Below are 25,177 nucleotides of genomic sequence, written 5' to 3'. Positions count from 1 at the left end.
ATGAGGTAAAAGTTGTTTCTCCAAAGAAGAAGACATCTGGCTCAGACCATGGACTGATTTTAGTTACTGGTGGTAAATTAGTTCCCCTTTCACTAAGGAACCAAGGAAAGCGAGAAAAGCTAATAATTAGTTATTAACTATGAACACCTTTAATCCTAACCTAGCTCGCATAATAATAATTCTGATGTATAAGCATGTTGAACGCTAGTGTACGCAACGGCAGATAGGTTGCAGTGATGAGTGTTGAGCGTCACTCTCGTTTTCATATCTGTTAACGTTTTGATTTTTTTCGGAATTTAGATGTGAAAATGTCGTGGGTAGAAATTAGAGAACAGATACTTAAGTCAGACCAGACTTAAGTACAGGAATAATACAAAATAATTGTACAACCCCGATTCCATAAAAGTTGGGACAAAGTACAAATTGTAAATAAAAATGGAATGCAATAATTTACAAATCTCAAAAACTGATATTGTATTCACAATAGAACATAGACAACATATCAAATGTCGAAAGTGGGACATTTTGAAATTTCATGACAGCAACACATCTCAAAAAAGTTGGGACAGGGGCAATAAGAGGCTGGAAAAGTTAAAGGTACAAAAAAGGAACAGCTGGAGGACCAAATTGCAACTCATTAGGTCAATTGGCAATAGGTCATTAACATGACTGGGTATAAAAAGAGCATCTTGGAGTGGCAGCGGCTCTCAGAAGTAAAGATGGGAAGAGGATCACCAATCCCCCTAATTCTGCGCCGACAAATAGTGGAGCAATATCAGAAAGGAGTTCAACAGTGTAAAATTGCAAAGAGTTTGAACATATCATCATCTACAGTGCATAATATCATCAAAAGATTCAGAGAATCTGGAAGAATCTCTGTGTGTAAGGGTCAAGGCCGGAAAACCATACTGGGTGCCCGTGATCTTCGGGCCCTTAGACGGCACTGCATCACATACAGGCATGCTTCTGTATTGGAAATCACAAAATGGGCTCAGGAATATTTCCAGAGAACATTATCTGTGAACACAATTCACCGTGCCATCCGCCGTTGCCGGCTAAAACTCTATAGTTCAAAGAAGAAGCCGTATCTAAACATGATCCAGAAGCGCAGACGTCTTCTCTGGGCCAAGGCTCATTTAAAATGGACTGTGGCAAAGTGGAAAACTGTTCTGTGGTCAGACGAATCAAAATTTGAAGTTCTTTATGGAAATCAGGGACGCCGTGTCATTCAGACTAAAGAGGAGAAGGACGACCCAAGTTGTTATCAGCGCTCAGTTCAGAAGCCTGCATCTCTGATGGTATGGGGTTGCATTAGTGCGTGTGGCATGGGCAGCTTACACATCTGGAAAGACACCATCAATGCTGAAAGGTATATCCAGGTTCTAGAGCAACATATGCTCCCATCCAGACGACGTCTCTTTCAGGGAAGACCTTGCATTTTCGAACATGACAATGCCAAACCCCATACTGCATCAATTACAGCATCATGGCTGCATAGAAGAAGGGTCCGGGTACTGAACTGGCCAGCCTGCAGTCCAGATCTTTCACCCATAGAAAACATTTGGCGTATCATAAAACGGAAGATACAACAAAAAAGACCTAAGACAGTTGAGCGACTAGAATCCTACATTAGATAAGAATGGGTTAACATTCCTATCCCTAAACTTGAGCAACTTGTCTCCTCAGTCCCCAGATGTTTACAGACTGTTGTAAAGAGAAAAGGGGATGTCTCACAGTGGTAAACATGGCCTTGTCCCAACTTTTTTGAGATGTGTTGTTGTCATGAAATTTAAAATCACCTAATTTTTCTCTTTAAATGATACATTTTCTCAGTTTAAACATTTGATATGTCATCTATGTTCTATTCTGAATAAAATATGGAATTTTGAAACTTCCACATCATTGCATTCCGTTTTTATTTACAATTTGTACTTTGTCCCAACTTTTTTGGAATCGGGGTTGTATTTTGTGACTTATGTCTGTGTTAGGCTGATGGGCGGGGTTAGTGGGCATGACTTTTCTTCTGATGTTATTTATACGATATCCATCATGATGGCGTGTTCGGATTCCTCCAAATTTAACACACAACACGAGTCAACTTTAACGACCTGCTGTGTGAAGTACTGTGCATTAATTTCTTGCTGGGCTCTGGCAAACAGCTGGATGTTTGTCATGCTCACCAGATGTTGCATCTGTCTTTAATCTGGCTTTGGATCAACTCTTTGCTCTCAAGCTCTTTTGTCATTTTGTTCATGAAGGGTTCATGTTTCATCACTTGTAGTCTGCCTTTGGAAAATTCTTTACAAATGTCAAGCTTGGCCCTGGAAAAATAAAGTTGTTGCGTAAATTGCCTGAATGGAAAACTTTCACCCTGAACGACTGGCATGTTAATCTTTATAAACAACTTAGAGAGCGACCGATGCAGCAGCACTTTAGTCCCTTAGTCCGTCCAACTCTGTTACCTTCTCGTTTGTATATTCTGTGCGTACAGTTTATCATCTGAAGCTTCAACCATCATGCTAATCCACCTTCGTCCTCACACTCATTTCGTAGATAGATCTCTGCCGTAATGTCGTATTGCTGCTTTGAATTCTGGAACATTGAGTCAACGGACATCTTCACACCTTCTTTGCTGGATTTCTCATGAATTTCACATTGAACTTCATCTCATCTCATTATCTGTAGCCGCTTTATCCTTCTACAGGGTCGCAGGCAAGCTGGAGCCTATCCCAGCTGACTACGGGTGAAAGGCGGGGTACACCCTGGACAAGTCGCCAGGTCATCACAGGGCTGACACATAGACACAGACAACCATTCACACTCACATTCACACCTACAGTCAATTTAGAGTCACCAGTTAACCTAACCTGCATGTCTTTGGACTGTGGGGGAAACCGGAGCACCCGGAGGAAACCCACGCGGACACGGGGAGAACATGCAAATTCCGCACAGAAAGGCCCTCGCCAACCACGGGGCTCGAACCCGGACCTTCTTGCTCTGAGGCGACAGCGCTAACCACTACACCACCGTGCCGCCCTCCGTTGAACTTGTTTTAAAATAACATGTTGGAAAGTGGGCGGCACGGTGGTGTAGTGGTTAGCGCTGTCGCCTCACAGCAAGAAGGTCTGGGTTTGATCCCCGTGGCCGGCGAGGGCCTTTCTGTGTGGAGTTTGCATGTTCTCCCCGTGTCCGCGTGGGTTTCCTCCGGGTGCTCCGGTTTCCCCCACAGTCCAAAGACATGCAGGTTAGGTTAACTGGTGACTCTAAATTGACCGTAGGTGTGAATGTGAGTGTGAATGGTTGTCTGTGTCTATGTGTCAGCCCTGTGATGACCTGGCGACTTGTCCAGGGTGTACCCTGCCTTTCGCCCGTAGTCAGCTGGGATAGGCTCCAGCTTGCCTGCGACCCTGTAGAACAGGATAAAGCGGCTACAGATAATGAGATGAGATGAGATGAGATAATGAGATGAGATGAGATGTTGGAAAGTGACTTATTTGGGCTGTTTTGTTACTTTTTTTTTTTTAATGCTGACTGGGATTTTCTTTACCCAGCAAGTACAAGTGCAGTTTGATCAGTTTGACGTCATTCCTTTCCGTACAACATCACGATTATATCAAGGACCAAGTGGAATAGTTTGATCGTTTTCATGGTATGGAAATTTACTCCAGGAACATGAATGGCGCTACTCATTTTGGGCTTGATCCCATCATTAGTGTTGGTCTTTGACTTTTGTAGTGTTGGTTCAATGTGACACGAATAGCTCTTTATGTCCAGTGTTATAAATATACAGCATGTACTGGGAGATTATACGCTCAGCGGCCATATTAATCGGAACTTGCTCTTGGTTCTAAGATTCCTGTTCTTGGCTGCAGGAGTGGAATCCAATGAGTGTGCTCTTCTGTCTGCTGTCGCATGCTGAGATGCTTTTCTGCTCACCATGGTTGTAAAGTGTGATTATACGAGTTGCTAGATGAGTCCTTCCTGGCAGCTCGAACCAATCTGGCCATTTTCCTCTGACCTCTCTTATCAACAGGGCGTTCGTTTTCATCCACACAACTGTCCCTCACTCACTCGATGTTTTTTGTTTTTGGCACCATTTTATCTGTGTAAGCTCTCGAGGCTGTAGTGTGTGAAAACCCCAGCAGATCAGCCGTTTCTGAAATACTCAACCCAACACCCATGCCGCAGTGAAAGTCGCCGGGCTGAAGGGATCGGCTGATTAAAGAGCTGCATAAAACAGCAGGTGGATGCGTGGGTGTTCCTAATAAAGTGGCCGGTGAGTGTATTTACTGTAAATTCTGGTGGAAGGCAGTTTGTTTGCATTTCTATCTTTTCGATCCTCGTTTCCTGACACCTTTTTTTAACAGAAGTGATACCGTACAGCTTACGTCAGAGTTGGAGTAGAGGTCGGAAAAAGGTCACGGTTGATCTTTTACGGCGGTGCATTCTTTACTCATGAGACATGTGGCTCGCTGAAGACGTGCTCCATGCACCGCTCTCTCTCTTTAAGGATAGAAGTTGTTTTCTGACTGACACGAGATTCTGTTAGTTTCCTATACTCATTAAAAAAAACAAATGAGCTTATTCTTTCGCACGTTCATGCATTCTTCACTCAGAGATATTTGAAAATTAGGGGCTATTAATCTGTATTGTTCGTCCTGTCAGATCTGGCACAATACTTCTTCGTGAGGAATGAATATTGTACATGTTGCAGGTTAAATCCAGTCTTAGGTTAAGCCTGTATTCAACCTAGGTAGAATTGGTGAACCACATTTTACCTAGATAAAATGTGTTTTCCACCTACTGTAGGTTCGACTGTCTGAAACGGGATTATTTTTTGTGTCATTAAAAAAAAAAATAGGAGCATGCATTTTTTTTTGGGGGGGGGGGGGGGGGGGGGTTGAAACAAAGAAGAAGAAAATGGAAGTTGTCATCTTCTCTCACATACGCTTTCTCTCGCTCTCTCTTTTTCTCCCCACTAACCTCCCCTCTCTGGTCCTCATCAGCTGGACTCCCTTCCCTTGAGTTTGTACCTCCTCAACTACCTCTCTACAAACAAATAAAGAATTTTTATTGTACACACCAGGATTTGAACTCACATTCTCCAGATCTGTAATCTACAGTGTTTACCACAACACCAGACATGTTAACACTGCAAGGTTTCCATACCCTAACAAAAAACTAACCCAAACCCCAACAAAAAGCTAACCCTGAAATAAAACTAACCCCAACAAAAAGGTAACCCAAACCTCAACAAAAAGCTAACCGAAACCCTATCAAAAAGCTAACCCCAAAATAAAACTAACCCCAACAAAAAAGCTAACCCAAACCCTATCAAAAAGCTAACTCCAAAATAAAACTAACCCCAACAAAAAAGCTAACCCAAACCCTATCAAAAAGCTAACCCCAAAATAAAACTAACCCCAACAAAAGGCTAACCCAAACCCCAACAAAAAGCTAACCCCAACAAAAAGCTAACCCTAAAATAAAACTAACCTGAAAATAAAGCTAACCCAAACCCCAACAAAAAGCTAACCCCAAAATAAAACTAACCCCAACCCTAACAAAAAGCTAAACCTAAAATTAACCCAAACCCCAACAAAAAGCTAACTCAAACCCCAACAAACAGCTAACCCTAAAATAAAACTAATCTCAACAAAAAGCTAACCCAAACCCCAACAAAAAGCTAACCCCAAAATAAAACTAACCCCAACAAAAAGTTAACCCAAACCCCAACAAAAAGCTAACCCTAAAATAAAGCCAACCCAAACCCCAACAAAAAGCTAACCCTCAAATAAAACTAACCTGAAAATAAAACTAATCCAAATCCCAACAAAAAGCTAACTCCAAAATAAAACTAACCCCAACAAAATGTTAACCCAAACCCCAACAAAAAGCTAACCCTAAAATAAAACTAACCCTAAAATAAAACTAACCTGAAAATAAAACTAATCCAAATCCCAACAAAAAGCTAACCCCAAAATAAAACTAACCCCAACAAAAAGTTAACCCAAACCCCAACAAAAAGCTAACCCTAAAATAAAGCTAACCCTAACAAAAAGCTGTCTCAAAACATACAAAAATGATAAATTTAACCGAGATTGAATGCTGTCTATATATTTCACCTGAGTAAAATGTGGTTCACCAATTCAGCCTCGGTTGAATACAGGTTTAACCTGAGAACGGATTTTACCTGCAACATATACACTCAGCAGCCACTTTATTAGGAACACCCATCCATCCACCTGCCATTCTGTTCGATGCAGTTCTGTAATCAGCCGATCCCTTTACAGCAGCACCGTGCATCAGATCACACTGAAACAAATCAAGAGCTTCAGTTCATGCTCACAATGTTCAAACATCAGAACGGGAAAAATTGTGATCTCACAGTGAAGTGTGACTTTCTTTCACTGTGGCGTGGGTGTTGGTTTGAGTCAGCTAGACTGGTTTGAGTATTTCATAAACTGCTGATCTGGGGTTTTCATTAGGGCTGTAACGATATGCGTATCGAAATCGAAATCGCGATACGCAGAGCCACGATCCGTATCGTGATACAAGAAGGCAGAATCGCGGTACACCCTTTCAAACTTCTCCTCAGCCCAAAAACAGAGGCGCTTCCAAACTTCAATTTATGAATACTTTACTTTTTATTTAAATTACATTTTAAACTTACTTAAATTACTTTTTTTTTATATCTATTAGTAAGTCATTTTTTCGCCGACCTGCGACAATCTTCTGCGAGTCACGCAACGTCCACACTCGCCACTGGCAGAGCATTCATTTCTTTTAAGCGGTCGCCATTCTGGTTGCGACGCGGGGAGCGAATCTGTAAACAAGCAGCTCATTGGCTGGCTAGGTGTGCCACAAGCCAATCACAATCACTTGACCGGAAAGGCATGTCTGCTTGGGCGGAAGCCTTCTGCGGCAGTTACATTTTGACATGCGAGCAATGTTTCACCATAAAAATTCCGTAATTTCCATCTGTTTTCCGCGATCACAGAAAATCATTGGCCCTATGAGAGTGAGACAGTGAGAGAGCCACCCCCCCAAAAAAAAATCTTAACGGATTTACACGATTTGGAAAAATGACTTTTTCAGAACCGAAAAAACAGAGCTTCCAGCTCAACAGTATTATTTTGAGAAATAAAACAATCTTTGGATATACATTTGTTCATTTTTGCATACATATTACTCATTCTCTGCAGTGGTCTGAATTATTTGTTATTAAATAGTTAATGTAAGTAAGTAAATGTTAATAAGTCAAATTTACTACTTTAAAAAACATTTTTTTAAAAATCGTGGGCGTATCGAATCGTGGGTCAAAAATCGCGATACGAATCGAATCGTGAGTTGGGTGTATCGTTACAGCCCTAGTTTTCACACACGACAGTTTCTCGAGTTTACTTAAACAGAATGGTGCGAAAAACAAAAAACAGAGTGAGTGCGACAGTTCTGTGCCAGCCAAGAACAAGTTCCTATTAAAGAGGCCAGTTTAGCTAGTCGTAGGTATGTTGGCACATGAATACAATAAAATTGGAAGTATTTTTAACTGCTCCAGTTTTGTAAAATTAGAGAAAACTCTATAAAAAGTTTTTATAAAACTTTCTGTCATGGCTGTTATTGTAAGCGAATTGAATTGTTTGCGTTTATATGAACTTATATATTTTATAAGGACGCATAAGTCCTGTTGTGAGCTGGATATACTTTTAGTCATATTATAATTTTTTTAGTGAGCATTCTGATAAGCTCGAGGATAAAGGGTTCAGAAATGACGAAAAAACAAGCCAATAAGAAATAGATATTTAAACGGTGTTCCTTTATATGGAGAGTAATACTTCGTGCAAAATGGCAACCCTTTAACTATGTACACCCTTACAAAAAAGAAGTTGATTCAAGGGTGCTTCTAGTATACGTCTTTTAAACTAAAAATAAGAGAGTATTCTTTTTATTTACTTATCAGAGATATACTTAATAAAGTTATACATACGTATACTTGGCTTATACTGAAAAGTATATAGAAAAGTCGAAGTACATTAAGCTTATACTTAAACTTTTGATCAAGATATACTTAACGAAAGCGGAATAAAGTATTAAAATATTTGTGCCTTATGTTTAAGTGGACTCGCCCTGTAGTTGTGCTTATCCTTTTGATAGTAGCTGATAAAATACTTCTTTTTCACACACATCGGCTTCTTTGTGATATACGGCAGCGTGTTTTAAATCCCATCTTTTAAACCTACGTGTACCATAAGTTTGCGCTCAGTTCTGGGGTGGAATAGCTTAAGAGTAAACAGCGCTGGAACTGAAACTTATCTTTTATGTACATAGTGTTCTTAACCCACAAAGAGACAGATAAACATTTCTGTTCTTTTATTTGCCAACAAATTTGAAAACAAAGGTGAGAACATCGTGACCGACGTGAATCATAGTGGCTGTCGTTATACGCCATCACCAAAATACATCAGAATTTTTACAATTTCATCAAAAAACAAGTCAAATTTCATCAAAGTTTTTTTTTTTAATTTCTCCTGAGTGGGATAATAAAATTTTTTAAATTTATTTTTTTCTTTAGAGCTTGGATGCCAATTTCAGCTGTCATTGCCATGTTTTTATACTTTGGCATTTAATGGAATGCGGCGTTAAATTTAAATTTTTAAAGAAAATGAATATGTTCTTAATCCTGAGTATCTGTTATTTTGTGAATTCTTACCTTTCTAACTTCATTGTAACTTAAGATACAAAACATTTAACTTATCTACTGGTAGTGTGCATGAGGTAAGGGTTAGGGCTAGAAAACTAATATTATACCTAGAAGGGTAATTGCAGTATATTTCAAAACTAAAAAGTGGACGAGAACCAGTAAACTCATAGTATATTTCCAGTATATTATGAAGTACGCTTTTGTAAACTAAAGTGTGGACTACGAGTATAGAACAAGTAAACTATTAGTATACAGTGGTGCTTGAAAGTTTGTGAACCTTTAAAATTGTCTATTTCTGCATAAATATGACCAAAAACATCATCAGATTTTCAAACAAATGAGACAGAAATATTATACTTGGTCATTTATTTATTGAGGAAAATGAGCTGATATTACATATCTGTGAGTGGCAAAAGTATGTGAACCTCTAGGATTAGCAGTTAATTTGAAGGTGAAATTAGTCAGGTGTTTTCAATCAATGTGTGAGTGGGCACCCTGTTTTATTTAAAGAACAGGGATCTATCAAAGTCTGATCTTCACAACACATGTTTGTGGAAGTGTATCATGGCACGAACAAAGGAGATTTCTGAGGAGCTCAGGAAAAGCGTTGTTGATGCTCATCAGGATGGAAAAGGTTAGAAAACCATCTCTAAAGAGTTTGGACTCCACCAATCCACAGTCAGACAGATTGTGTACAAACGGAGAAAATTCAAGACCAGTGTTACCCTCCCCAGGAGTGGTCGACCAACAAAGATCACTCCAAGAGCAAGGCGTGTAATAGTCGGTGAGGTCACAAAGGACCCCAGGGTAACTTCTAAGCAACTGAAGGCCTCTCTCACATTGGCTAATGTTCATGAGTCCACCATCAGGAGAACACTGAACAACAGTGGTGTGCATGGCAGGGTTGCAAGGAGAAAGACACTGCTCTCCAAAAAGAGCATTGCTGCTCATCTGTAGTTTGCTAAAGATCACGTGGACAAGCCAGAAGGCTATTGGAAAAATGTTTTGTGGACAGATGAGACCAAAATAGAACTTTTTGGTTTAAATGAGAAGCGTTATGTTTGGAGAAAGGAAAACACTGCATTCCAGCATAAGAACCTTATCCCATCTGTGAAACATGGTGGTGGTAGTATCATGATTTGGGCCTGTTTTGCTGCATCTGGGCCAGGACGGCTTGCCATCGTTGATGGAATAATGAATTCTGAATTATACCAGCAAATTCTAAAGGAAAATGTCAAGACATCTGTCCATGAACTGAGTCTCAAGAGAAGGTGGGTCATGCAGCAAGACAACGACCCTAAGCACACAAGTCGTTCTACCAAAGAACGGTTAAAGAAGAATAAAGTTAATGTTTTGGAATGGCCAAGTCAAAGTCCTGACCTTAATCCAATCGAAATGTTGTGGAAGGACCTGAAGCGAGCAGTTCATGTGAGGAAACCCACCAACATCCCAGAGTTGAAGCTGTTCTGTACGGAGGAACGGGCTAAAATTCCTCCAAGCCGGTGTGCAGGACTGATCAACAGTTACCACAAACGTACAAAATAAAAAATACTAGTTGTATACTCAAAGTTTACTTCTCTTAGACTTAAAGTATACTTTTTATAAACTAAATTGGCCCAGTTTTAGTCCCCAGAAGTATTAGATTAGTTTACTTACAAGTATACTGTAAGTACTTGGTACACAAAAGTATACTTAAGTAAAGTTAAAGTATATTTGCTTATCTCATTTCTCTTCTCATTATCTGTAGCCGCTTTATCCTGTTCTACCGGGTCGCAGGCAAGCTGGAGCCTATCCCAGCTGACTACGGGCGAAAGGCGGGGTACACCCTGGACAAGTCGCCAGGTCATCACAGGGCTGACACATAGACACAGACAACCATTCACACTCTCATTCACACCTACGGACAATTTAGAGTCACCAGCAAGGGCGGCTGGTGCATAAGGGCGATTGGGTGACGCACTGCCAAAACGAAAAAAAAAAAGTTTTTTTTCTTTTTTTAAAACAAACTTTCACCAGTGCTGCTCAAGGCCGTTTTAATCTGTCTCTGGGTATCATTGTCCAATCAGGGTCGTCTTGCTTCTAGAGTACCGCCCCTTTTGGGGCGATTTCAGTCACGCTGAAAATCGCCCAAGAGTTCACTGATAGAGTCCCATGTTAATATATATATATATATATATATATATATATATATATATATATATATATATTTTTTTTTTTTCTCCTGACTGACACTTCAATGCAATCTCTATAGGTTCTGGGGGGGCGTGCCCTAACGTGCTTACGTCACTGTGAAGCGCGGCAAAGTTGCGTTCGATCCGCTCAGTTTCTGAAGTGAGATGGATGCGGAAAGCAATTCAGTGCGGTCCTTAAAAGAAGTTCCATTTAGTCAGCGATCAAATCGAGCTAAATTGGCAACAAAACAAGCTGGACCCCCCTCTACCAAATCTAAACATAAAACAAATTTCGACAAGGGGGGGAAATCATATACTCGAGGTTTTACTTCAACATGGTCCCAGCGCAAATCCTGGCGAGCTGGCTGCGAGGACGCCTCAGCGGTTTTCTGCTCCCCCTGCTTACTTTTCCACCCTGGAGGTGGCTCCACGGACAACACTGCTTGGACGGTCACTGGAGTTTCGGACATGCATCATTTGTCGGAGAAAATAAAAAAACTTGTCATCAAAGATTCACATGGGCAGCTGCCTGAAATTTTCGGCTTTTAGGAGAGTGAACATCGCTACACAACCGGATGAGGGCTACAGGCTAGCAGCTCACTGCCACAACGATGAGGTGAGCAAGAACAGGCACATATTAAACCGGCTCACCCAATGCGTGAAATTTTGTGGAGTGTTCGAGTTAGCTCTACGAGGCAAAGATGAAACTGAGGGCTCCAGTCACCGTGGTGTTTTTCTGGGTTTGGTTGACTTCGTGACACACACACACACACACACACACACACACAGTCACAGAATCCGTTCACTTTTGATGTTTTCAATGTGCATTTTTATATTTACAATGGTCACCAGTTAACCTAACCTGCATGTCTTTGGACTGTGGGGGAAACCGGAGCACCTGGAGGAAACCCACGCGGACACGGGGAGAACATGCAAACTCCACACAGAAAGGCCCTCGCCAGCCACGGGGCTCGAACCCGGACCTTCTTGCTGTGAGGTGACAGCGCTAACCACTACACCACCATGCCACCCTATTTCCTTAAGTATAATTAATAAAATGAACTTGAAGTATACTTCTTTTTGATAAGAGTACTCAAGATGGCTGGCTTTGGCATGTTCAGAGCGTAATCAGAAGTTGTGTCCATGTGTTGTGAACTCGCATCGTGTCACGATTCGTGTATTTACCTACGATTTCAGACTGTTATCGAGGACTAACACAAAGCAGATCCGTGAATTCTGTCTCTCATACAGTATCTCCTTCAAACATACCAGATTTCTGGAATTTCAGGAAAGTTTAAAAAAAAAAACACAAAAAAAAAAACAAAGCGCTTCGTTTTGTTGAACACTGATTGCTGTGCTTGAAAAGAAAATGTCGAACATTTTAGAAACGTTGCATCTCGTTTCAGTCCATTCATACAACCCCGATTCCAAAAAAGTTGGGACAAAGAACAAATTGTAAATAAAAACGGAATGCAATGATGTGGAAGTTTCAAAATTCCATATTTTATTCAGAATAGAACATAGATGACATATCAAATGTTTAAACTGAGAAAATGTATCATTTAAAGAGAAAAATTAGGTGATTTTAAATTTCATGACAACACATCTCAAAAAAGTTGGGACAAGGCCATGTTAACCACTTTGAGACATCCCCTTTTCTCTTTACAACAGTCTGTAAACGTCTGGGGACTGAGGAGACAAGTTGCTCAAGTTTAGGGATAGGAATGTTAACCCATTCTTGTCTAATGTAGGATTCTAGTTACTCAACTGTCTTAAGTCTTTTTTGTCGTATCTTCCGTTTTATGATGCACCAAATGTTTTCTATGGGTGAAAGATCTGGACTGCAGGCTGGCCAGTTCAGTACCCGGACCCTTCTTCTACACAGCCATGATGCTGTAGTTGATGCAGTATGTGGTTTGGCATTGTCATGTTGGAAAATGCAAGGTCTTCCCTGAAAGAGACGTCGTCTGGATGGGAGCATACTGTACAGTTAGGTCCATATATATTTGGACACTGACACAAATTGTTTTTTTACCTGTTTACTGAAACATATTCAATTTATAGTTATATAATGGACATGGACATAAAGTCCAGACTTTCAGCTTTCACTTGAGGGTATCCACATTAAAATTGGATGAAGGGTTTAGGAGTTTCAGCTCCTTAACATGTGCCACCCTGTTTTTAAAGGGATCAAAAGTAATTGGACAATTGACTCAAAGGCTATTTCATGGGCAGGTGTGGGCAATTCCTTCATTATGTCATTCTAAATTAAGCAGATAAAAGGCCTGGAGTTGATTTGAGGTGTGGTGCTTGCATTTGGAAGATTTTGCAGTGAAGAAAACATGCGGTCAAAGGAGCTCTCCATGCAGGTGAAACAAGCCATCCTTAAGCTGCGAAAACAGAAAAAACCCATCCGAGAAATTGCTACAATATTAGGAGTGGCAAAATCTACAGTTTGGTACATCCTGAGAAAGAAAGAAAGAAAGCACTGGTGAACTCATCAATGCAAAAAGACCTGGACGTCCACAGAAGACAATAGTGGTGGATGATCGCAGAATAATTTCCATGGTGAAGAGAAACCCCTTTACAACAGCCAACCAAGTGAACAACACTCTCCAGGAGGTAGGCGTATCAATATCCAAATCTACCATAAAGAGAAGACTGCATGAAAGTAAATACAGAGGGTTCACTGCACGGTGCAAGCCACTCATAAGCCTCAAGAATAAAAAGGCTAGATTGGACTTTGCTAAAAAAGCATCTAAAAAAGCCAGCACAGTTCTGGAAGAACATTCTTTGGACAGATGAAACCACGATCAACCTCTACCAGAATGATGGCAAGAAAAAAAGTATGGTGAAGGCGTGGTCCAGCTCATGATCCAAAGCATACCACATCATCTGTAAAACATGGCGGAGGCAGTGTGATGGCTTGGGCATGCATGGCTGCCAGTGGCACTGGGTCACTAGTGTTTATTTATGATGTGACACAGGACAGAAGCAGCCGGATGAATTCTGAGGTATTCAGAGACATACTGTGTGCTCAAATGCAGCTAAACTGATTGGTCGGCGTTTCATAATACAGATGGACAATGACCCAAAACATAAAGCCAAAGCAACCCAGGAGTTTATTAAAGCAAAGAAGTGGAATATTCTTGAATGGCCAAGTCAGTCACCTGATCTCAATCCAATTGAGCATGCATTTCACTTGTTAAAGACTAAATTTCAGACAGAAAGGCCCACAAACAAACAGCAACTGAAAACCGCTGCAGTAAAGGCCTGGCAGAGCATTAAAAAGGAGGAAACACAGCGTCTGGTGATGTCCATGAGTTCAAGACTTCAGGCAGTCATTGCCAACAAAGGGTTTTCAACCAAGTATTAGAAATGAACATTTTATTTACAATTATTTAATTTGTCTAATTACTTTTGAGCCCCTGAAATGAAGGGATTGTGTTTAAAAAATGCTTTAGTTCCTCACATTTTTATGCAATCATTTTGTTCAACCCAGCGGCACGGTGGTGTAGTGGTTAGCGCTGTCACCTCACAGCAAGAAGGTCCGGGTTCGAGCCCCGTGGCCGGCGAGGGCCTTTCTGTGCGGAGTTTGCATGTTCTCCCCGTGTCCGTGTGGGTTTCCTCCGGGTGCTCCGGTTTCCCCCACAGTCCAAAGACATGCAGGTTAGGTTAACTGGTGACTCTAAATTGGCCGTAGGTGTGAATGTGAGTGTGAATGGTTGTCTGTGTCTATGTGTCAGCCCTGTGATGACCTGGCGACTTGTCCAGGGTGTACCCCGCCTTTCGCCCGTAGTCAGCTGGGATAGGCTCCAGCTTGCCTGTGACCCTGTAGAACAGGATAAAGCGGCTAGAGATAATGAGATGAGATGAGATTTTGTTCAACCCACTGAATTAAAGCTGAAAGTCTGAACTTCAACTGCATCTGAATTGTTTTGTTCAAAATTCACTGTGGTAATGTACAGAACCAAAATTAGAAAAATGTTGTCTCTGTCCAAATATTTATGGACCTAACTGTATGTTGCTCTAGAACCTGGATATACCTTTCAGCATTGATGGTGTCTTTCCAGATGTGTAAGCTGCCCATGCCACACGCACTAATGCAACCCCATACCATCAGAGATGCAGGCTTCTGAACTGAGCGCTGATAACAACTTGGGTCGTCCTTCTCCTCTTTAGTCCGAATGACACGGCGTCCCTGATTTCCATAAAGAACTTCAAATTTTGATTCGTCTGACCACAGAACAGTTTTCCACTTTGCCACAGTCCATTTTAAATGAGCCTTGGCCCAGAGAAGACGTCTGCGCTTCTGGATCATGTTTAGATACGGCTTCTTCTTTGAACTATAGAGTTTTAGCTGGCAATGGCGGATGGCACGGTGAATTGTGTTCACAGATAATGTTCTCTGGAAATATTCCTGAGCCCATTTTGTGATTTCCAATACAGAAGCACGCCTATATGTGATGCAGTGCCGTCTAAGGGCCCGAAGATCACGGGCACCCAGTATGGTTTTCCGGCCTTGACCCTTACGCACAGAGATTCTTCCAGATTCTCTGAATCTTTTGATGATATTATGCACTGTAGATGATGATATGTTCAAACTCTTTGCAATTTTACACTGTCGAACTCCTTTCTGATATTGCTCCACTATTTGTCGGCGCAGAATTAGGGGGATTGGTGATCCTCTTCCCATCTTTACTTCTGAGAGCCGCTGCCACTCCAAGATGCTCTTTTTATACCCAGTCATGTTAATGACCTATTGCCAATTGACCTAATGAGTTGCAATTTGGTCCTCCAGCTGTTCCTTTTTTGTACCTTTAACTTTTCCAGCCTCTTATTGCCCCTGTCCCAACTTTTTTGAGATGTGTTGCTGTCATGAAATTTCAAATGAGCCAATATTTGGCATGAAACTTCAAAATGTCTCACTTTCGACATTTGATATGTTGTCTATGTTCTATTGTGAATACAATATCAGTTTTTGAGATTTGTAAATTATTGCATTCCGTTTTTATTTACAATTTGTACTTTGTCCCAACTTTTTTGGAATCGGGGTTGTACTTCAATTACACTCGGCTGTATTTCAAAAGCAACGTTTCACACAAACCTAATCGCTGAAGTTGTGTAGATCCTGTGACGGAAGATACTCGTCGACTCATGCGTTTTGCTTTTAGACGTCGTCTTAAAAGACGTGGGTTCCGTACAGAGTTTGAGGTTGACCAGGCATTTGATATTGTGTGTGTTTGCGTATGATTTAGCGACAGTGGTTTCAGGGTGTTTGCTGATAAACGTGGTCTGGTCCTGCTCTCCTCTTAGCTTGTGTAAATATTTATTGTGACAGATCCTGTCTTGTCATGCCTCAACCTGGTGGGGAAGCCAGCAAGAAACAGCAGCAGTGGTGCTCTTTTGTTTTGTCATTCAACAGACACACACACACACACACGCATATCCGTTCTGGTTGATTATGATTGCAGGGGTGTGTGTGATGGTTGCATTCTCACAATGATAACATCCAGTGTTTGCTAATTATTCCATGTGTTTCAGGTTGTGAGAAAATAACATACAGGAAAATCTTTCTGGAAATATTTCACTAATCACGGTCGTCACTTGTTCCCATCACACAACCTCCTGAGGACGCCTCGCACCATGCCACACTAAAGCACGGTCAGCGAGCATAAATAATGACTGACCGTGAGTTAAAAGTGCGATTTATTGTTTGATTGACAACGGATACAAAGGAATTATAACATCCAGAGCGACTCGTTGCACAGGAAATACTTTACGATTTGGGATGCGGCTCATGACAACGACAGCAGAAAGTTTTAAAGAGAAACAAAGTCCTTCGTTTTGTTTCGCATGAAAGCGCTAAACATTTTTTACTTCTGTTCGACTTCGTGATGCTTTGGCATCGAATGGATGATGAATTTAATCTTCTGGAACATAACGATCATAAGCAAAGTATCGGCTACCCACGAACATCGTAAGGGATTTTGTTTTATGATTACTTCTTTTCGTGATTGTTTATAATTTGTCCCACATGAGTCGTATTGTTATTACTGACTCTAAAACACCTTCAACACCATCCAGCCCCTTATGCTTCAGGACAAACCGAACAGGATGCTAGTGGACCCCTGTCTGATCACCTGGATCTCCAGCTACCTCACCGACAGGCCGCAGTACGTCAGGCTGAAGGACATCGCATCTGATACTGTGATTAGCAGCACTGGAGCACTCCAGGGCATGGTGCTGTTCACCCTGTACACCGCGGACTTCTGCTACAACTCGGAGCTGTGTCACATCCAGAAGTTCGCCGATGACACAGCCATCGTGGGGTGTATCAGGGATGACATAGAGGAGGAGTATAGGAGCCTGGTGATGGACTTTGCTGTGTGGTGCAACAGGAACCATCTGCAGCTCAACACCTCGAAGACCAAGGAGCTGGTCATTGACTTTGGGAGGTCCAGACCAAGGTCACGACCAGTTCTGATCAAGGGAGTCGAGATGGAGGCTGTGGATTCCTACAAGTACCTCAGGCTGTGGCTGGACAGCAAGCTGGACTGGACTTACAACACCAACCGTCTGTACAGGAACGGACAGAGCAGGCTGTACTTCCTGAGGAGGCTGCGGTCCTTTAACATCTGCAGGAAACTCCTGTGGATGTTCTATCAGTCTGTGGTTGCCAGTGTCCTGTTTTACACCGTGGTGTGCTGGGGGGGCAGCACATCCAAGAAGGACACATCCAGGCTGGACAAACTGATCAGGCGGGCCGGCTCTGTGGTCGGCATGAAGCTGGACTCTCTGGTGACGGTGGCAGAGAAGAAGACGATGGACAAACTACTGAGCATCATGGACGATGCCAGTCACCCTCTGCACACCGTCATCAGCAACCAGAGGAACCTGTTCAGTGACAGAATTCTCCTTCCCAAGTGCAGGACGAACAGACTTAAAAACTCCTTTGTCCCTCACGCCATCAGACTGTACAACTCCTCTCTGGGGGGGAGGAGGGGTAACAGGAGGACAGAGGACGGGAAGGAGCAGTAGCCTAGCCTGACAAAAAGCAATACTGGACAATGTGCAATACAATGTGCAATACCTCTTCCGTTGGCCCTTTTTTCCCCTCTTCCCCATATCTTGTTTTTATTCTTTTTTTTTTATTTGTATATGCAATTACCTAATTTAATTTAATGTATCTAGAATTTTTTTTCTCTATTTTTATTCTCTGTTTATCCCGTAATGATGCTACTGGAATTTTAATTTCCCTGAGGGAACCCGCCCAAAGGGATCAATAAAGTTCTATCTAATCTAATCTAATCTCAAATGCGCAACAGTATGGGGTTTATTCCTGTTATTGCAGTGTTTGTGATTACAGAAAACACTGTCTTTTTTTTTTTTTTAAAGAACGTCTTTTTTTCATCAATTTATAGTTAACGTTCTAGCAGCTATAAACGCTCATTCCGTCATCAGCCTGTCTTTTTTTTTTCTTTCTTCAGAATATGAAGTTACAGAGTGATGGGCGGATAATTAGGCATATGGAATATTCAAATCAAAAATGACAAACTTTTAAATAAAATAGTAGTGAGTGTTATGCAGAAAAGTCCCAGAGAAAAAGGACCAGAGATGACATTCCTGAGTAAGTAGGGAAGCCATGGTCTAATGGTTAGAGAAGCAGCTTTGGGATTAAAAGGTCGCCGGTTTGAGTCCCTGGACCAGCAGGAATGGTGGAAGTGCCCTTGAGTAAGGCAACTGCTCCCCAGGCTGCTCTGGATAAGAGCGTCTGCTAAATGCCTGTAATGTAATGTAATGAGGTGAAGGTCCAGAGAAGTGGTGAACGTCAAGGGATTGGCTGATTAGAGAGAGAGAACCCCAGAATGGGTGTTCCTAATAAAGTGGCTGCTGAGCGTATCTATCGTTTTAACGATCAGTCGAACCTACAATATGATAACAACAAACATCACGATATCAACAGATCCATTTCTGCAGCGCGTCCTTTCGAGAACGTAAACGTCCCTTCGAATGAGTCGCGACCTTAAAACGCTGACGTATTTTGTACGAACACATTAATATAAACCCGCGACGTGTCTCGCAGCTAAAACTATTTTGAGCTGCTGTTAATAAAAAAAAAAAATCAATACCTTCTGACCAATCAGATTTGAGAATTCCACAGCGCTTAAACTTTATTGAACTTTATTTGCGAACAGTGCTGTGTTTATGTGAAGTAATAATGCAGGCTTGGAACTTTTTTTTTTTCTCCTTCTTGTCCAACAGTGAGACCTATTGTTAACTCGATCCAGGTTGGTGTAGCCAAGGGATAGACAGAAAGTATTCAGGGGCTTTAGTGTAACTCTAACCTCGGTGCCGGACTGTGATTGTTAGCGGCGCGGACAATCTGAAAGCATTCCATTTCATGGCTGATGAACAGTCGTGCTAGCTCAAAGAGTTCAAACAATGCCTTCCTTCCTTCCTTCCCGGGCTAATTTTGCATTTCGGTAAATAAGTATTGGACAAGTCAGGGTTTTTTTTGTGTGGCTTGGGTATGTAATTTTAGTAGCATTGAATTAAAGCTAGATGGCCTTTCAGATTTTTCAAATGTAGCTCATAAAAAGGATTTTACCCTCCGACACCCAATTATTTTTCTTTTGTGGAAAGAAAGCTACTGAATTCGAATCACAGACTTCCAATTTTTTTTTTAAAGATATATATTTTGGGGCTTTTTTCCACCTTTACTGGATAGGACAGTGTAGAGACAGGACAGGAAATGAGCGGGAGAGAGAGACGGGGAGGGATCAGGAAATGACCTCAGGTCGGAATCGAACCCAGGTCCCCGGATTTATGGTGTAGCAGCAGCTTCGCAGCCGCCGCTTCAGAGCGGACAATAACTCGGATTCCAACGCGCGTCGTAGAAAAATAGAGCTTACATTTATTTGTTCCAACATCTAACTAAAACTTAAGACCACAAACAAAAGGGCTCCATCACATTACGCTGTTGAAAAACTGTTTGCCTCATCCACTCCGCCAGGCCATCAGAGTGAGGCGCTTTTATCAGACGTCATATCAATTAAGGCACGTCACTCAAAACAGACTAGACACAGCGACCTGTCAAGCACAACAGTCTAAAACACAAAATATAAAACCAATATTGCTCAAAACATATTCCATGAACATAAATCAGACAATCATAAACACAAAATGCAAATTATAAGTCATAATTTCAGAAAACACAAAATAAGCAAAATGGCTCCAATATATGGTATGGCGCCTGAGCCACGACGCCACCACATTTTCTATATTTCTGCATAAATATGACCTAAAACATCATCAGATTTTCACACAAGTCCTAAAAGTAGATAAAGAGAACCCAGTTAAACAAATGAGACAAAAATATTATACTTGGTCATTTATTTATTGAGGAAAATGATCCAATATTACACATTTGTGAGTGGCAAAAGTATGTGAACCTTTGCTTTCAGTATCTGGTGTGACCCCCTTGTGCAGCAATAACTGCAGCTAAACGTTTGCGGTAACTGTTGATCAGTCCTGCACACCGGCTTGGAGGAATTTTAGCCCGTTCCTCCGTACAGAACAGCTTCAACTCTGGGATGTTGGTGGGTTTCCTCACATGAACTGCTCGCTTCAGGTCCTTCCACAACATTTCCATTGGATTAAGGTCAGGACTTTGACTTGGTCATTCCAAAACATTAACTTTATTCTTCTTTAACCATTCTTTGGTAGAACAACTTGTGTGCTTAGGGTCGTTGTCTTGCTGCATGACCCACCTTCACTTGAGATTTAGTTCATGGACAGATGTCCTGACATTTTCCTTTAGAATTCACTGGTATAATTCAGAATTCATTGTTCCATCAATGATGGCAAGCCATCCTGGCCCAGATGCAGCAAAACAGGCCCAAACCATGATACTACCACCACCATGTTTCACAGATGGGATAAGGTTCTTATGTTGGAATGGAGTGTTTTCCTTTCTCCAAACATAACGCTTCTCATTTAAACCAAAAAGTTCTATTTTGGTCTCACCCGTCCATAAAACATTTCCCCAATAGCCTTCTGGCTTGTCCACATGATCTTTAGCAAACTGCAGGTGAGCAGCAACATTCTTTTTGGAGAGCAGTGGCTCCTTGCAACCCTGCCATGCACACCATTGTTGTTCAGTGTTCTCCTGATGGTGGACTCATGAACATTAACATTAGCCAATGTGAGAGAGGCTTTCAGTTGCTTAGAAGTTCTCCTGGGGTCCTTTGTGATCTCACCGACTATTACACGCCTTGCTCTTGGCATGATCTTTGTTGGTTGACCACTCCTGGGGAGGGTAACAATGGTCTTGAATTTCCTCCATTTGTACACAATCTGTCTGACTGTGGATTGGTGGAGTCCAAACTCTTTAGAGATGGTTTTGTAACCTTTTCCAGCCTGATGAGCATCAATAACACTTTTTCTGAGATCCTCAGAAATCTCCATTGTTCGTGCCATGATACACTTCCACAAACATGTGTTGTGAAGATCAGACTTTGATAGAGCCCTGTTCTTTAAATAAAACAGGGTGCCCACTCACACCCGATTGTCATCCCATGGATTGAAAACACCTGACTCGAATTTCACCTTCAAATTAACTGCTAATCCTAAAGGTTCACATACTTTTGCCACTCACAGATATGCAATATTGGATCATTTTCCTCAATAAATAAATGACCAAGTCTAATATTTTTGTCTTATTTGTTTAACTGGGTTCTCTTTATCTACTTTTAGGACTTGTGTGAAAATCTGATGATGTTTTAGGTCATATTTATGCAGAAATATAGAAAATTCTAAAGGGTTCACAAACTTTCAAGCACCACTGTATGTGTATGTGTATCACAATGACCAAATGTCAACGGGAACTAAATCAAATGCTCTGGCAATAAAAAGAAAAAAATCCATCATCTGTGGAAGTCGTAGGGCGGTAAAAAGCCCGTCCAATCATTTCATTTGATTGAATGACCTACCTACATGTCTACCTGTGCATATGCTGCGCGTGACCGGAGTCTTCCATAAGGCGAGACAGATATATTGTTAAAGCTAACAAGCTGGTCGACAGCTCTGAGAACTAACAATCGCAGCTACACTCCTCCCCCAGCGCTCTCGCTCTCGCTCATCGACTCGTCTTCTAGCAGTAGTCAGGCAGTGCGCGTTCATGCATTTTGGAGCATTGGGTGGGATTTTTCAGGTTGCATACTTTCAAAATCTAGCGCACGCTCGTTGGTTTCTCCAGCCGTAGCTTTAAAATACATAGCAGAACGTCGCATGAAGAACATTTCAAGTTAACGATCGTTGGTCGAACTTTGGTATTCAAAGTGCGACAAATAAGTTGGTTGCGTGAAAGCATTCCTTCTGTGAGACCGGACTGCATGTGGTCAAGACTGCATCCTTGAAGTTACATAAGATTTTTCGGTTATACAACAAGTTTGTCATGCTATCATGGTATTGTTAGGATGGAATTAGTAACGTTTCGCCACTTTTGGTGAACTCTATATTAGTATCGAAATGGTCATATTTTAATAACCGTGTGTATGTGCGTGTGGTTTTAAAAGATGCAGACGCAGGACTAGGGCGCATTTCGTTCTGAGAACAGTGGACTGAAGGTCACGTGTGTGCCATGGCTCAGTTCAGGCTGCAAAACGTGGAGGACTTCTATGAGATCGGAGACGTACTGGGCAGGTGTGTGTAAAAAAAAAAAACATATGTAAGAATATTTCAGATATTTGAGGCTGAAGATTTATGTCAATTTTTTTCCTCAGTGGACACTTTGGGCAGGTGCGCGAGCTGAGAGAGCGACTCAGCGGCACCTGCTGGGCGGGGAAGTTCGTGAAGCTCCGTCGGAGCGTGAGCAGCCGTCTGGGCATAGAAAGGAAGAGCGTGGAGTGCGAAGTGGAGATCCTGCAGAGTCTTCAGCACGTCAACATCATGGCCTTGCACGACGTCTTCGAAAGCCGGGCCGAGATCGTCCTCGTCGTGGAGCTGTGAGTAGTACATATAGGAAGACGGTAAACCACTTGGGAGTGTGCTGTTATGGGAAAATAAGCAATGATGCAGCCGAAGTTGATTATTTTTCAATAACGCCAAGTCGTGAGGTGATTTATTTCTTGCATTACATTTATTATTAGTTTTTCATTAAATTACTGAAATAAGTTCTGATTATTGCTTACGTCAAAGCAGCTAGAAACTGACGGTCCGTCAACCAGCATCTTTTTTTTTTTCCCCGTCTTGTCGGTATATTACAGAGACTCGTCAAAAAAAAAAAAAAAGGCAAGTGTGAAAGCAGCCTTACTTCGGTTTGATATTCTCCAAAAAAATTACACAATATCTGTAATGTTGATTCGGAAAAAAAATGAAACTCGTACGCATCTAATTAACAGTTATTCCACGAAATTGAGTCGTACATGAGCCGATAGCCGACGAGGCGATGAGATTGAGTGGAATAACTGTTTTATTCCATCCACGTTCACTGGATTTTGAGAAACGGAGCGTTTTTATTTTTATTTTTTGCAAATTTGATCAATAAAAACCTTAGACATCATTTCCGCTTAGAATGTAAACAAACCGGCGAAATGACAGGAGCAATTTGTGGAAAATGCAATCTCTCATCTCATTATCTGTAGCCGCTTTATCCTTCTACAGGGTCGCAGGCGAGCTGGAGCCTATCCCAGCTGACTACGGGCGAAAGGCGGGGTACACCCTGGACAAGTCGCCAGGTCATCACAGGGCTGACACATAGACACAGACAACCATTCACACTCACATTCACACCTACGCTCAATTTAGAGTCACCAGTTAACCTAACCTGCATGTCTTTGGACTGTGGGGGAAACCGGAGCACCCAGAGGAAACCCACGCGGACACGGGGAGAACATGCAAACTCCACACAGAAAGGCCCTCGCCGGCCACGGGGCTCGAACCCGGACCTTCTTGCTGTGAGGCGACAGTGCTAACCACTACACCACCGTGCCACCTATTTATATTTATATCTACATTAATTTTTATACAAATTTTTCCAAGAGAATGCACATTCACCTGTTCATACGTCATGTTCAGGAACAAACTAACGTTAACAGCGTTAAAATGCCTGGACAGAACGGCTCTAGGATTGTCCGCTTTGCTTATACAGACTTCTCGTGCAGTGGGGGGGGAAATGCGCTGCTGTGTGTTCCATGTGCAGAAAAACTATCAAGGAGACGACGGGGACAACCTCGAACTTCAGTCGTCATTTGGCAAGACTCCACCCAGAGAAGGAAGTGACACGCTACGTTCATTGCCCTGTTGATAGCGGGGTTTGCTTGCTGAGCGATGAACTATGTAGCTAGTGTTAACCGTCTCTCATGTTATTTGCCTTGTTGATAGTGGGCGGGGCTTGCTGAGCGATGAATAAGCTAACCACTACACCACCGTGCCGCCCCGGAAAATGCAATAATAATAATAATAATAATAATAATAATAATTCTTGAAAAATACATTCTTACCATCAAATACTTTCATTCCATATTTTGTTGCTTGTTGTTTTTGTATTTTTTTTTTTTGGGGGGGGGGGGGGGGGTTGTTTGGTTCAGCAACACGCGCTGCCATTTTGTTTTTCTCTACTGAGCTGATAGCCTAGTAGTAGAGTAGCCAATCAGAGCGCGCGATTGCTCATATCCGGTGAATGCGGATAGAATAATCACAAATCGTTATCTCGGCCGGAGCGATGATTCCAGGTGCCGAAAGTAATTGAAAGTTCATTTCAACTGCAACAGAACACGAGGGTTTAAAAGGTGGTAAAAGAATCCGAGTGGGATTAAACGTGAAGAACGTCACACAGCGGCGTTTATATTTTTAGCACCTGCTTTTTGTCGTATAGGCAGCTTGTGTTTCGATCTGAGTAATGTAGCAGATTAGTACTGGGAAAGAAAGGGAGGATCAGATAGCACGGGGCATACTGCTCCCTCTGCTAGGGTTGCTGTGGAACACACACACACACACACACACGTGCGCACATATTGATGGGAGGTGTGTCGGATCGAATTTTCCACATGGATGTAAAGACAAGACTTATCTGGGGCTTGTGAGCGATATTCTGCATGTCATCTTGCAAAACGCGTCGATGCAAATGTTTTCGCACCCACCGTCTTTACACAAACGCACCTGGACACTGTTTGTTTGCAACAGGTTTCTATGTCCTTATTTATAACCTATTTAAAGCCGTCGCTGACAGTCGGAGTCTCAACCATCTATGGTATCGCTGAGGATTTCCCTGAAATGCATCTCACGGGGACTGAAACGTTTG

The 25,177-nt window shown here is 41.9% G+C and overlaps 1 protein-coding gene across 4 annotated transcripts in view; it reads left to right on the top strand.

Moving 5' to 3' along the window:
- LOC132871499 (death-associated protein kinase 2-like) overlaps positions 1–25,177 on the top strand; it is a 53,070-nt gene that overhangs the window by 3,096 nt on the left and 24,797 nt on the right. The window contains exons 2-4 of one of the 4 annotated variants that reach the window (XM_060905697.1): positions 16,417–16,852; positions 22,452–22,578; positions 22,659–22,880. In XM_060905697.1, the coding sequence (XP_060761680.1) occupies positions 22,517–22,578; positions 22,659–22,880 (284 nt within the window). In that variant the 5' untranslated portion in view covers positions 16,417–16,852; positions 22,452–22,516. Of the gene's footprint in view, positions 1–3,551; positions 3,650–4,111; positions 4,277–16,416; positions 16,853–22,451; positions 22,579–22,658; positions 22,881–25,177 lie in introns of all 4 variants that reach the window. The other 3 variants (XM_060905696.1, XM_060905698.1, XM_060905695.1) reach the window with 3 other exon arrangements.

The sequence above is a fragment of the Neoarius graeffei genome, chromosome 23, assembly GCF_027579695.1.
Source record: "Neoarius graeffei isolate fNeoGra1 chromosome 23, fNeoGra1.pri, whole genome shotgun sequence".
NCBI lineage: Eukaryota > Metazoa > Chordata > Actinopteri > Siluriformes > Ariidae > Neoarius > Neoarius graeffei.
Note: the sequence above shows the minus strand (reverse complement) of the source record. Positions and strands in the feature narration are given on the sequence as shown.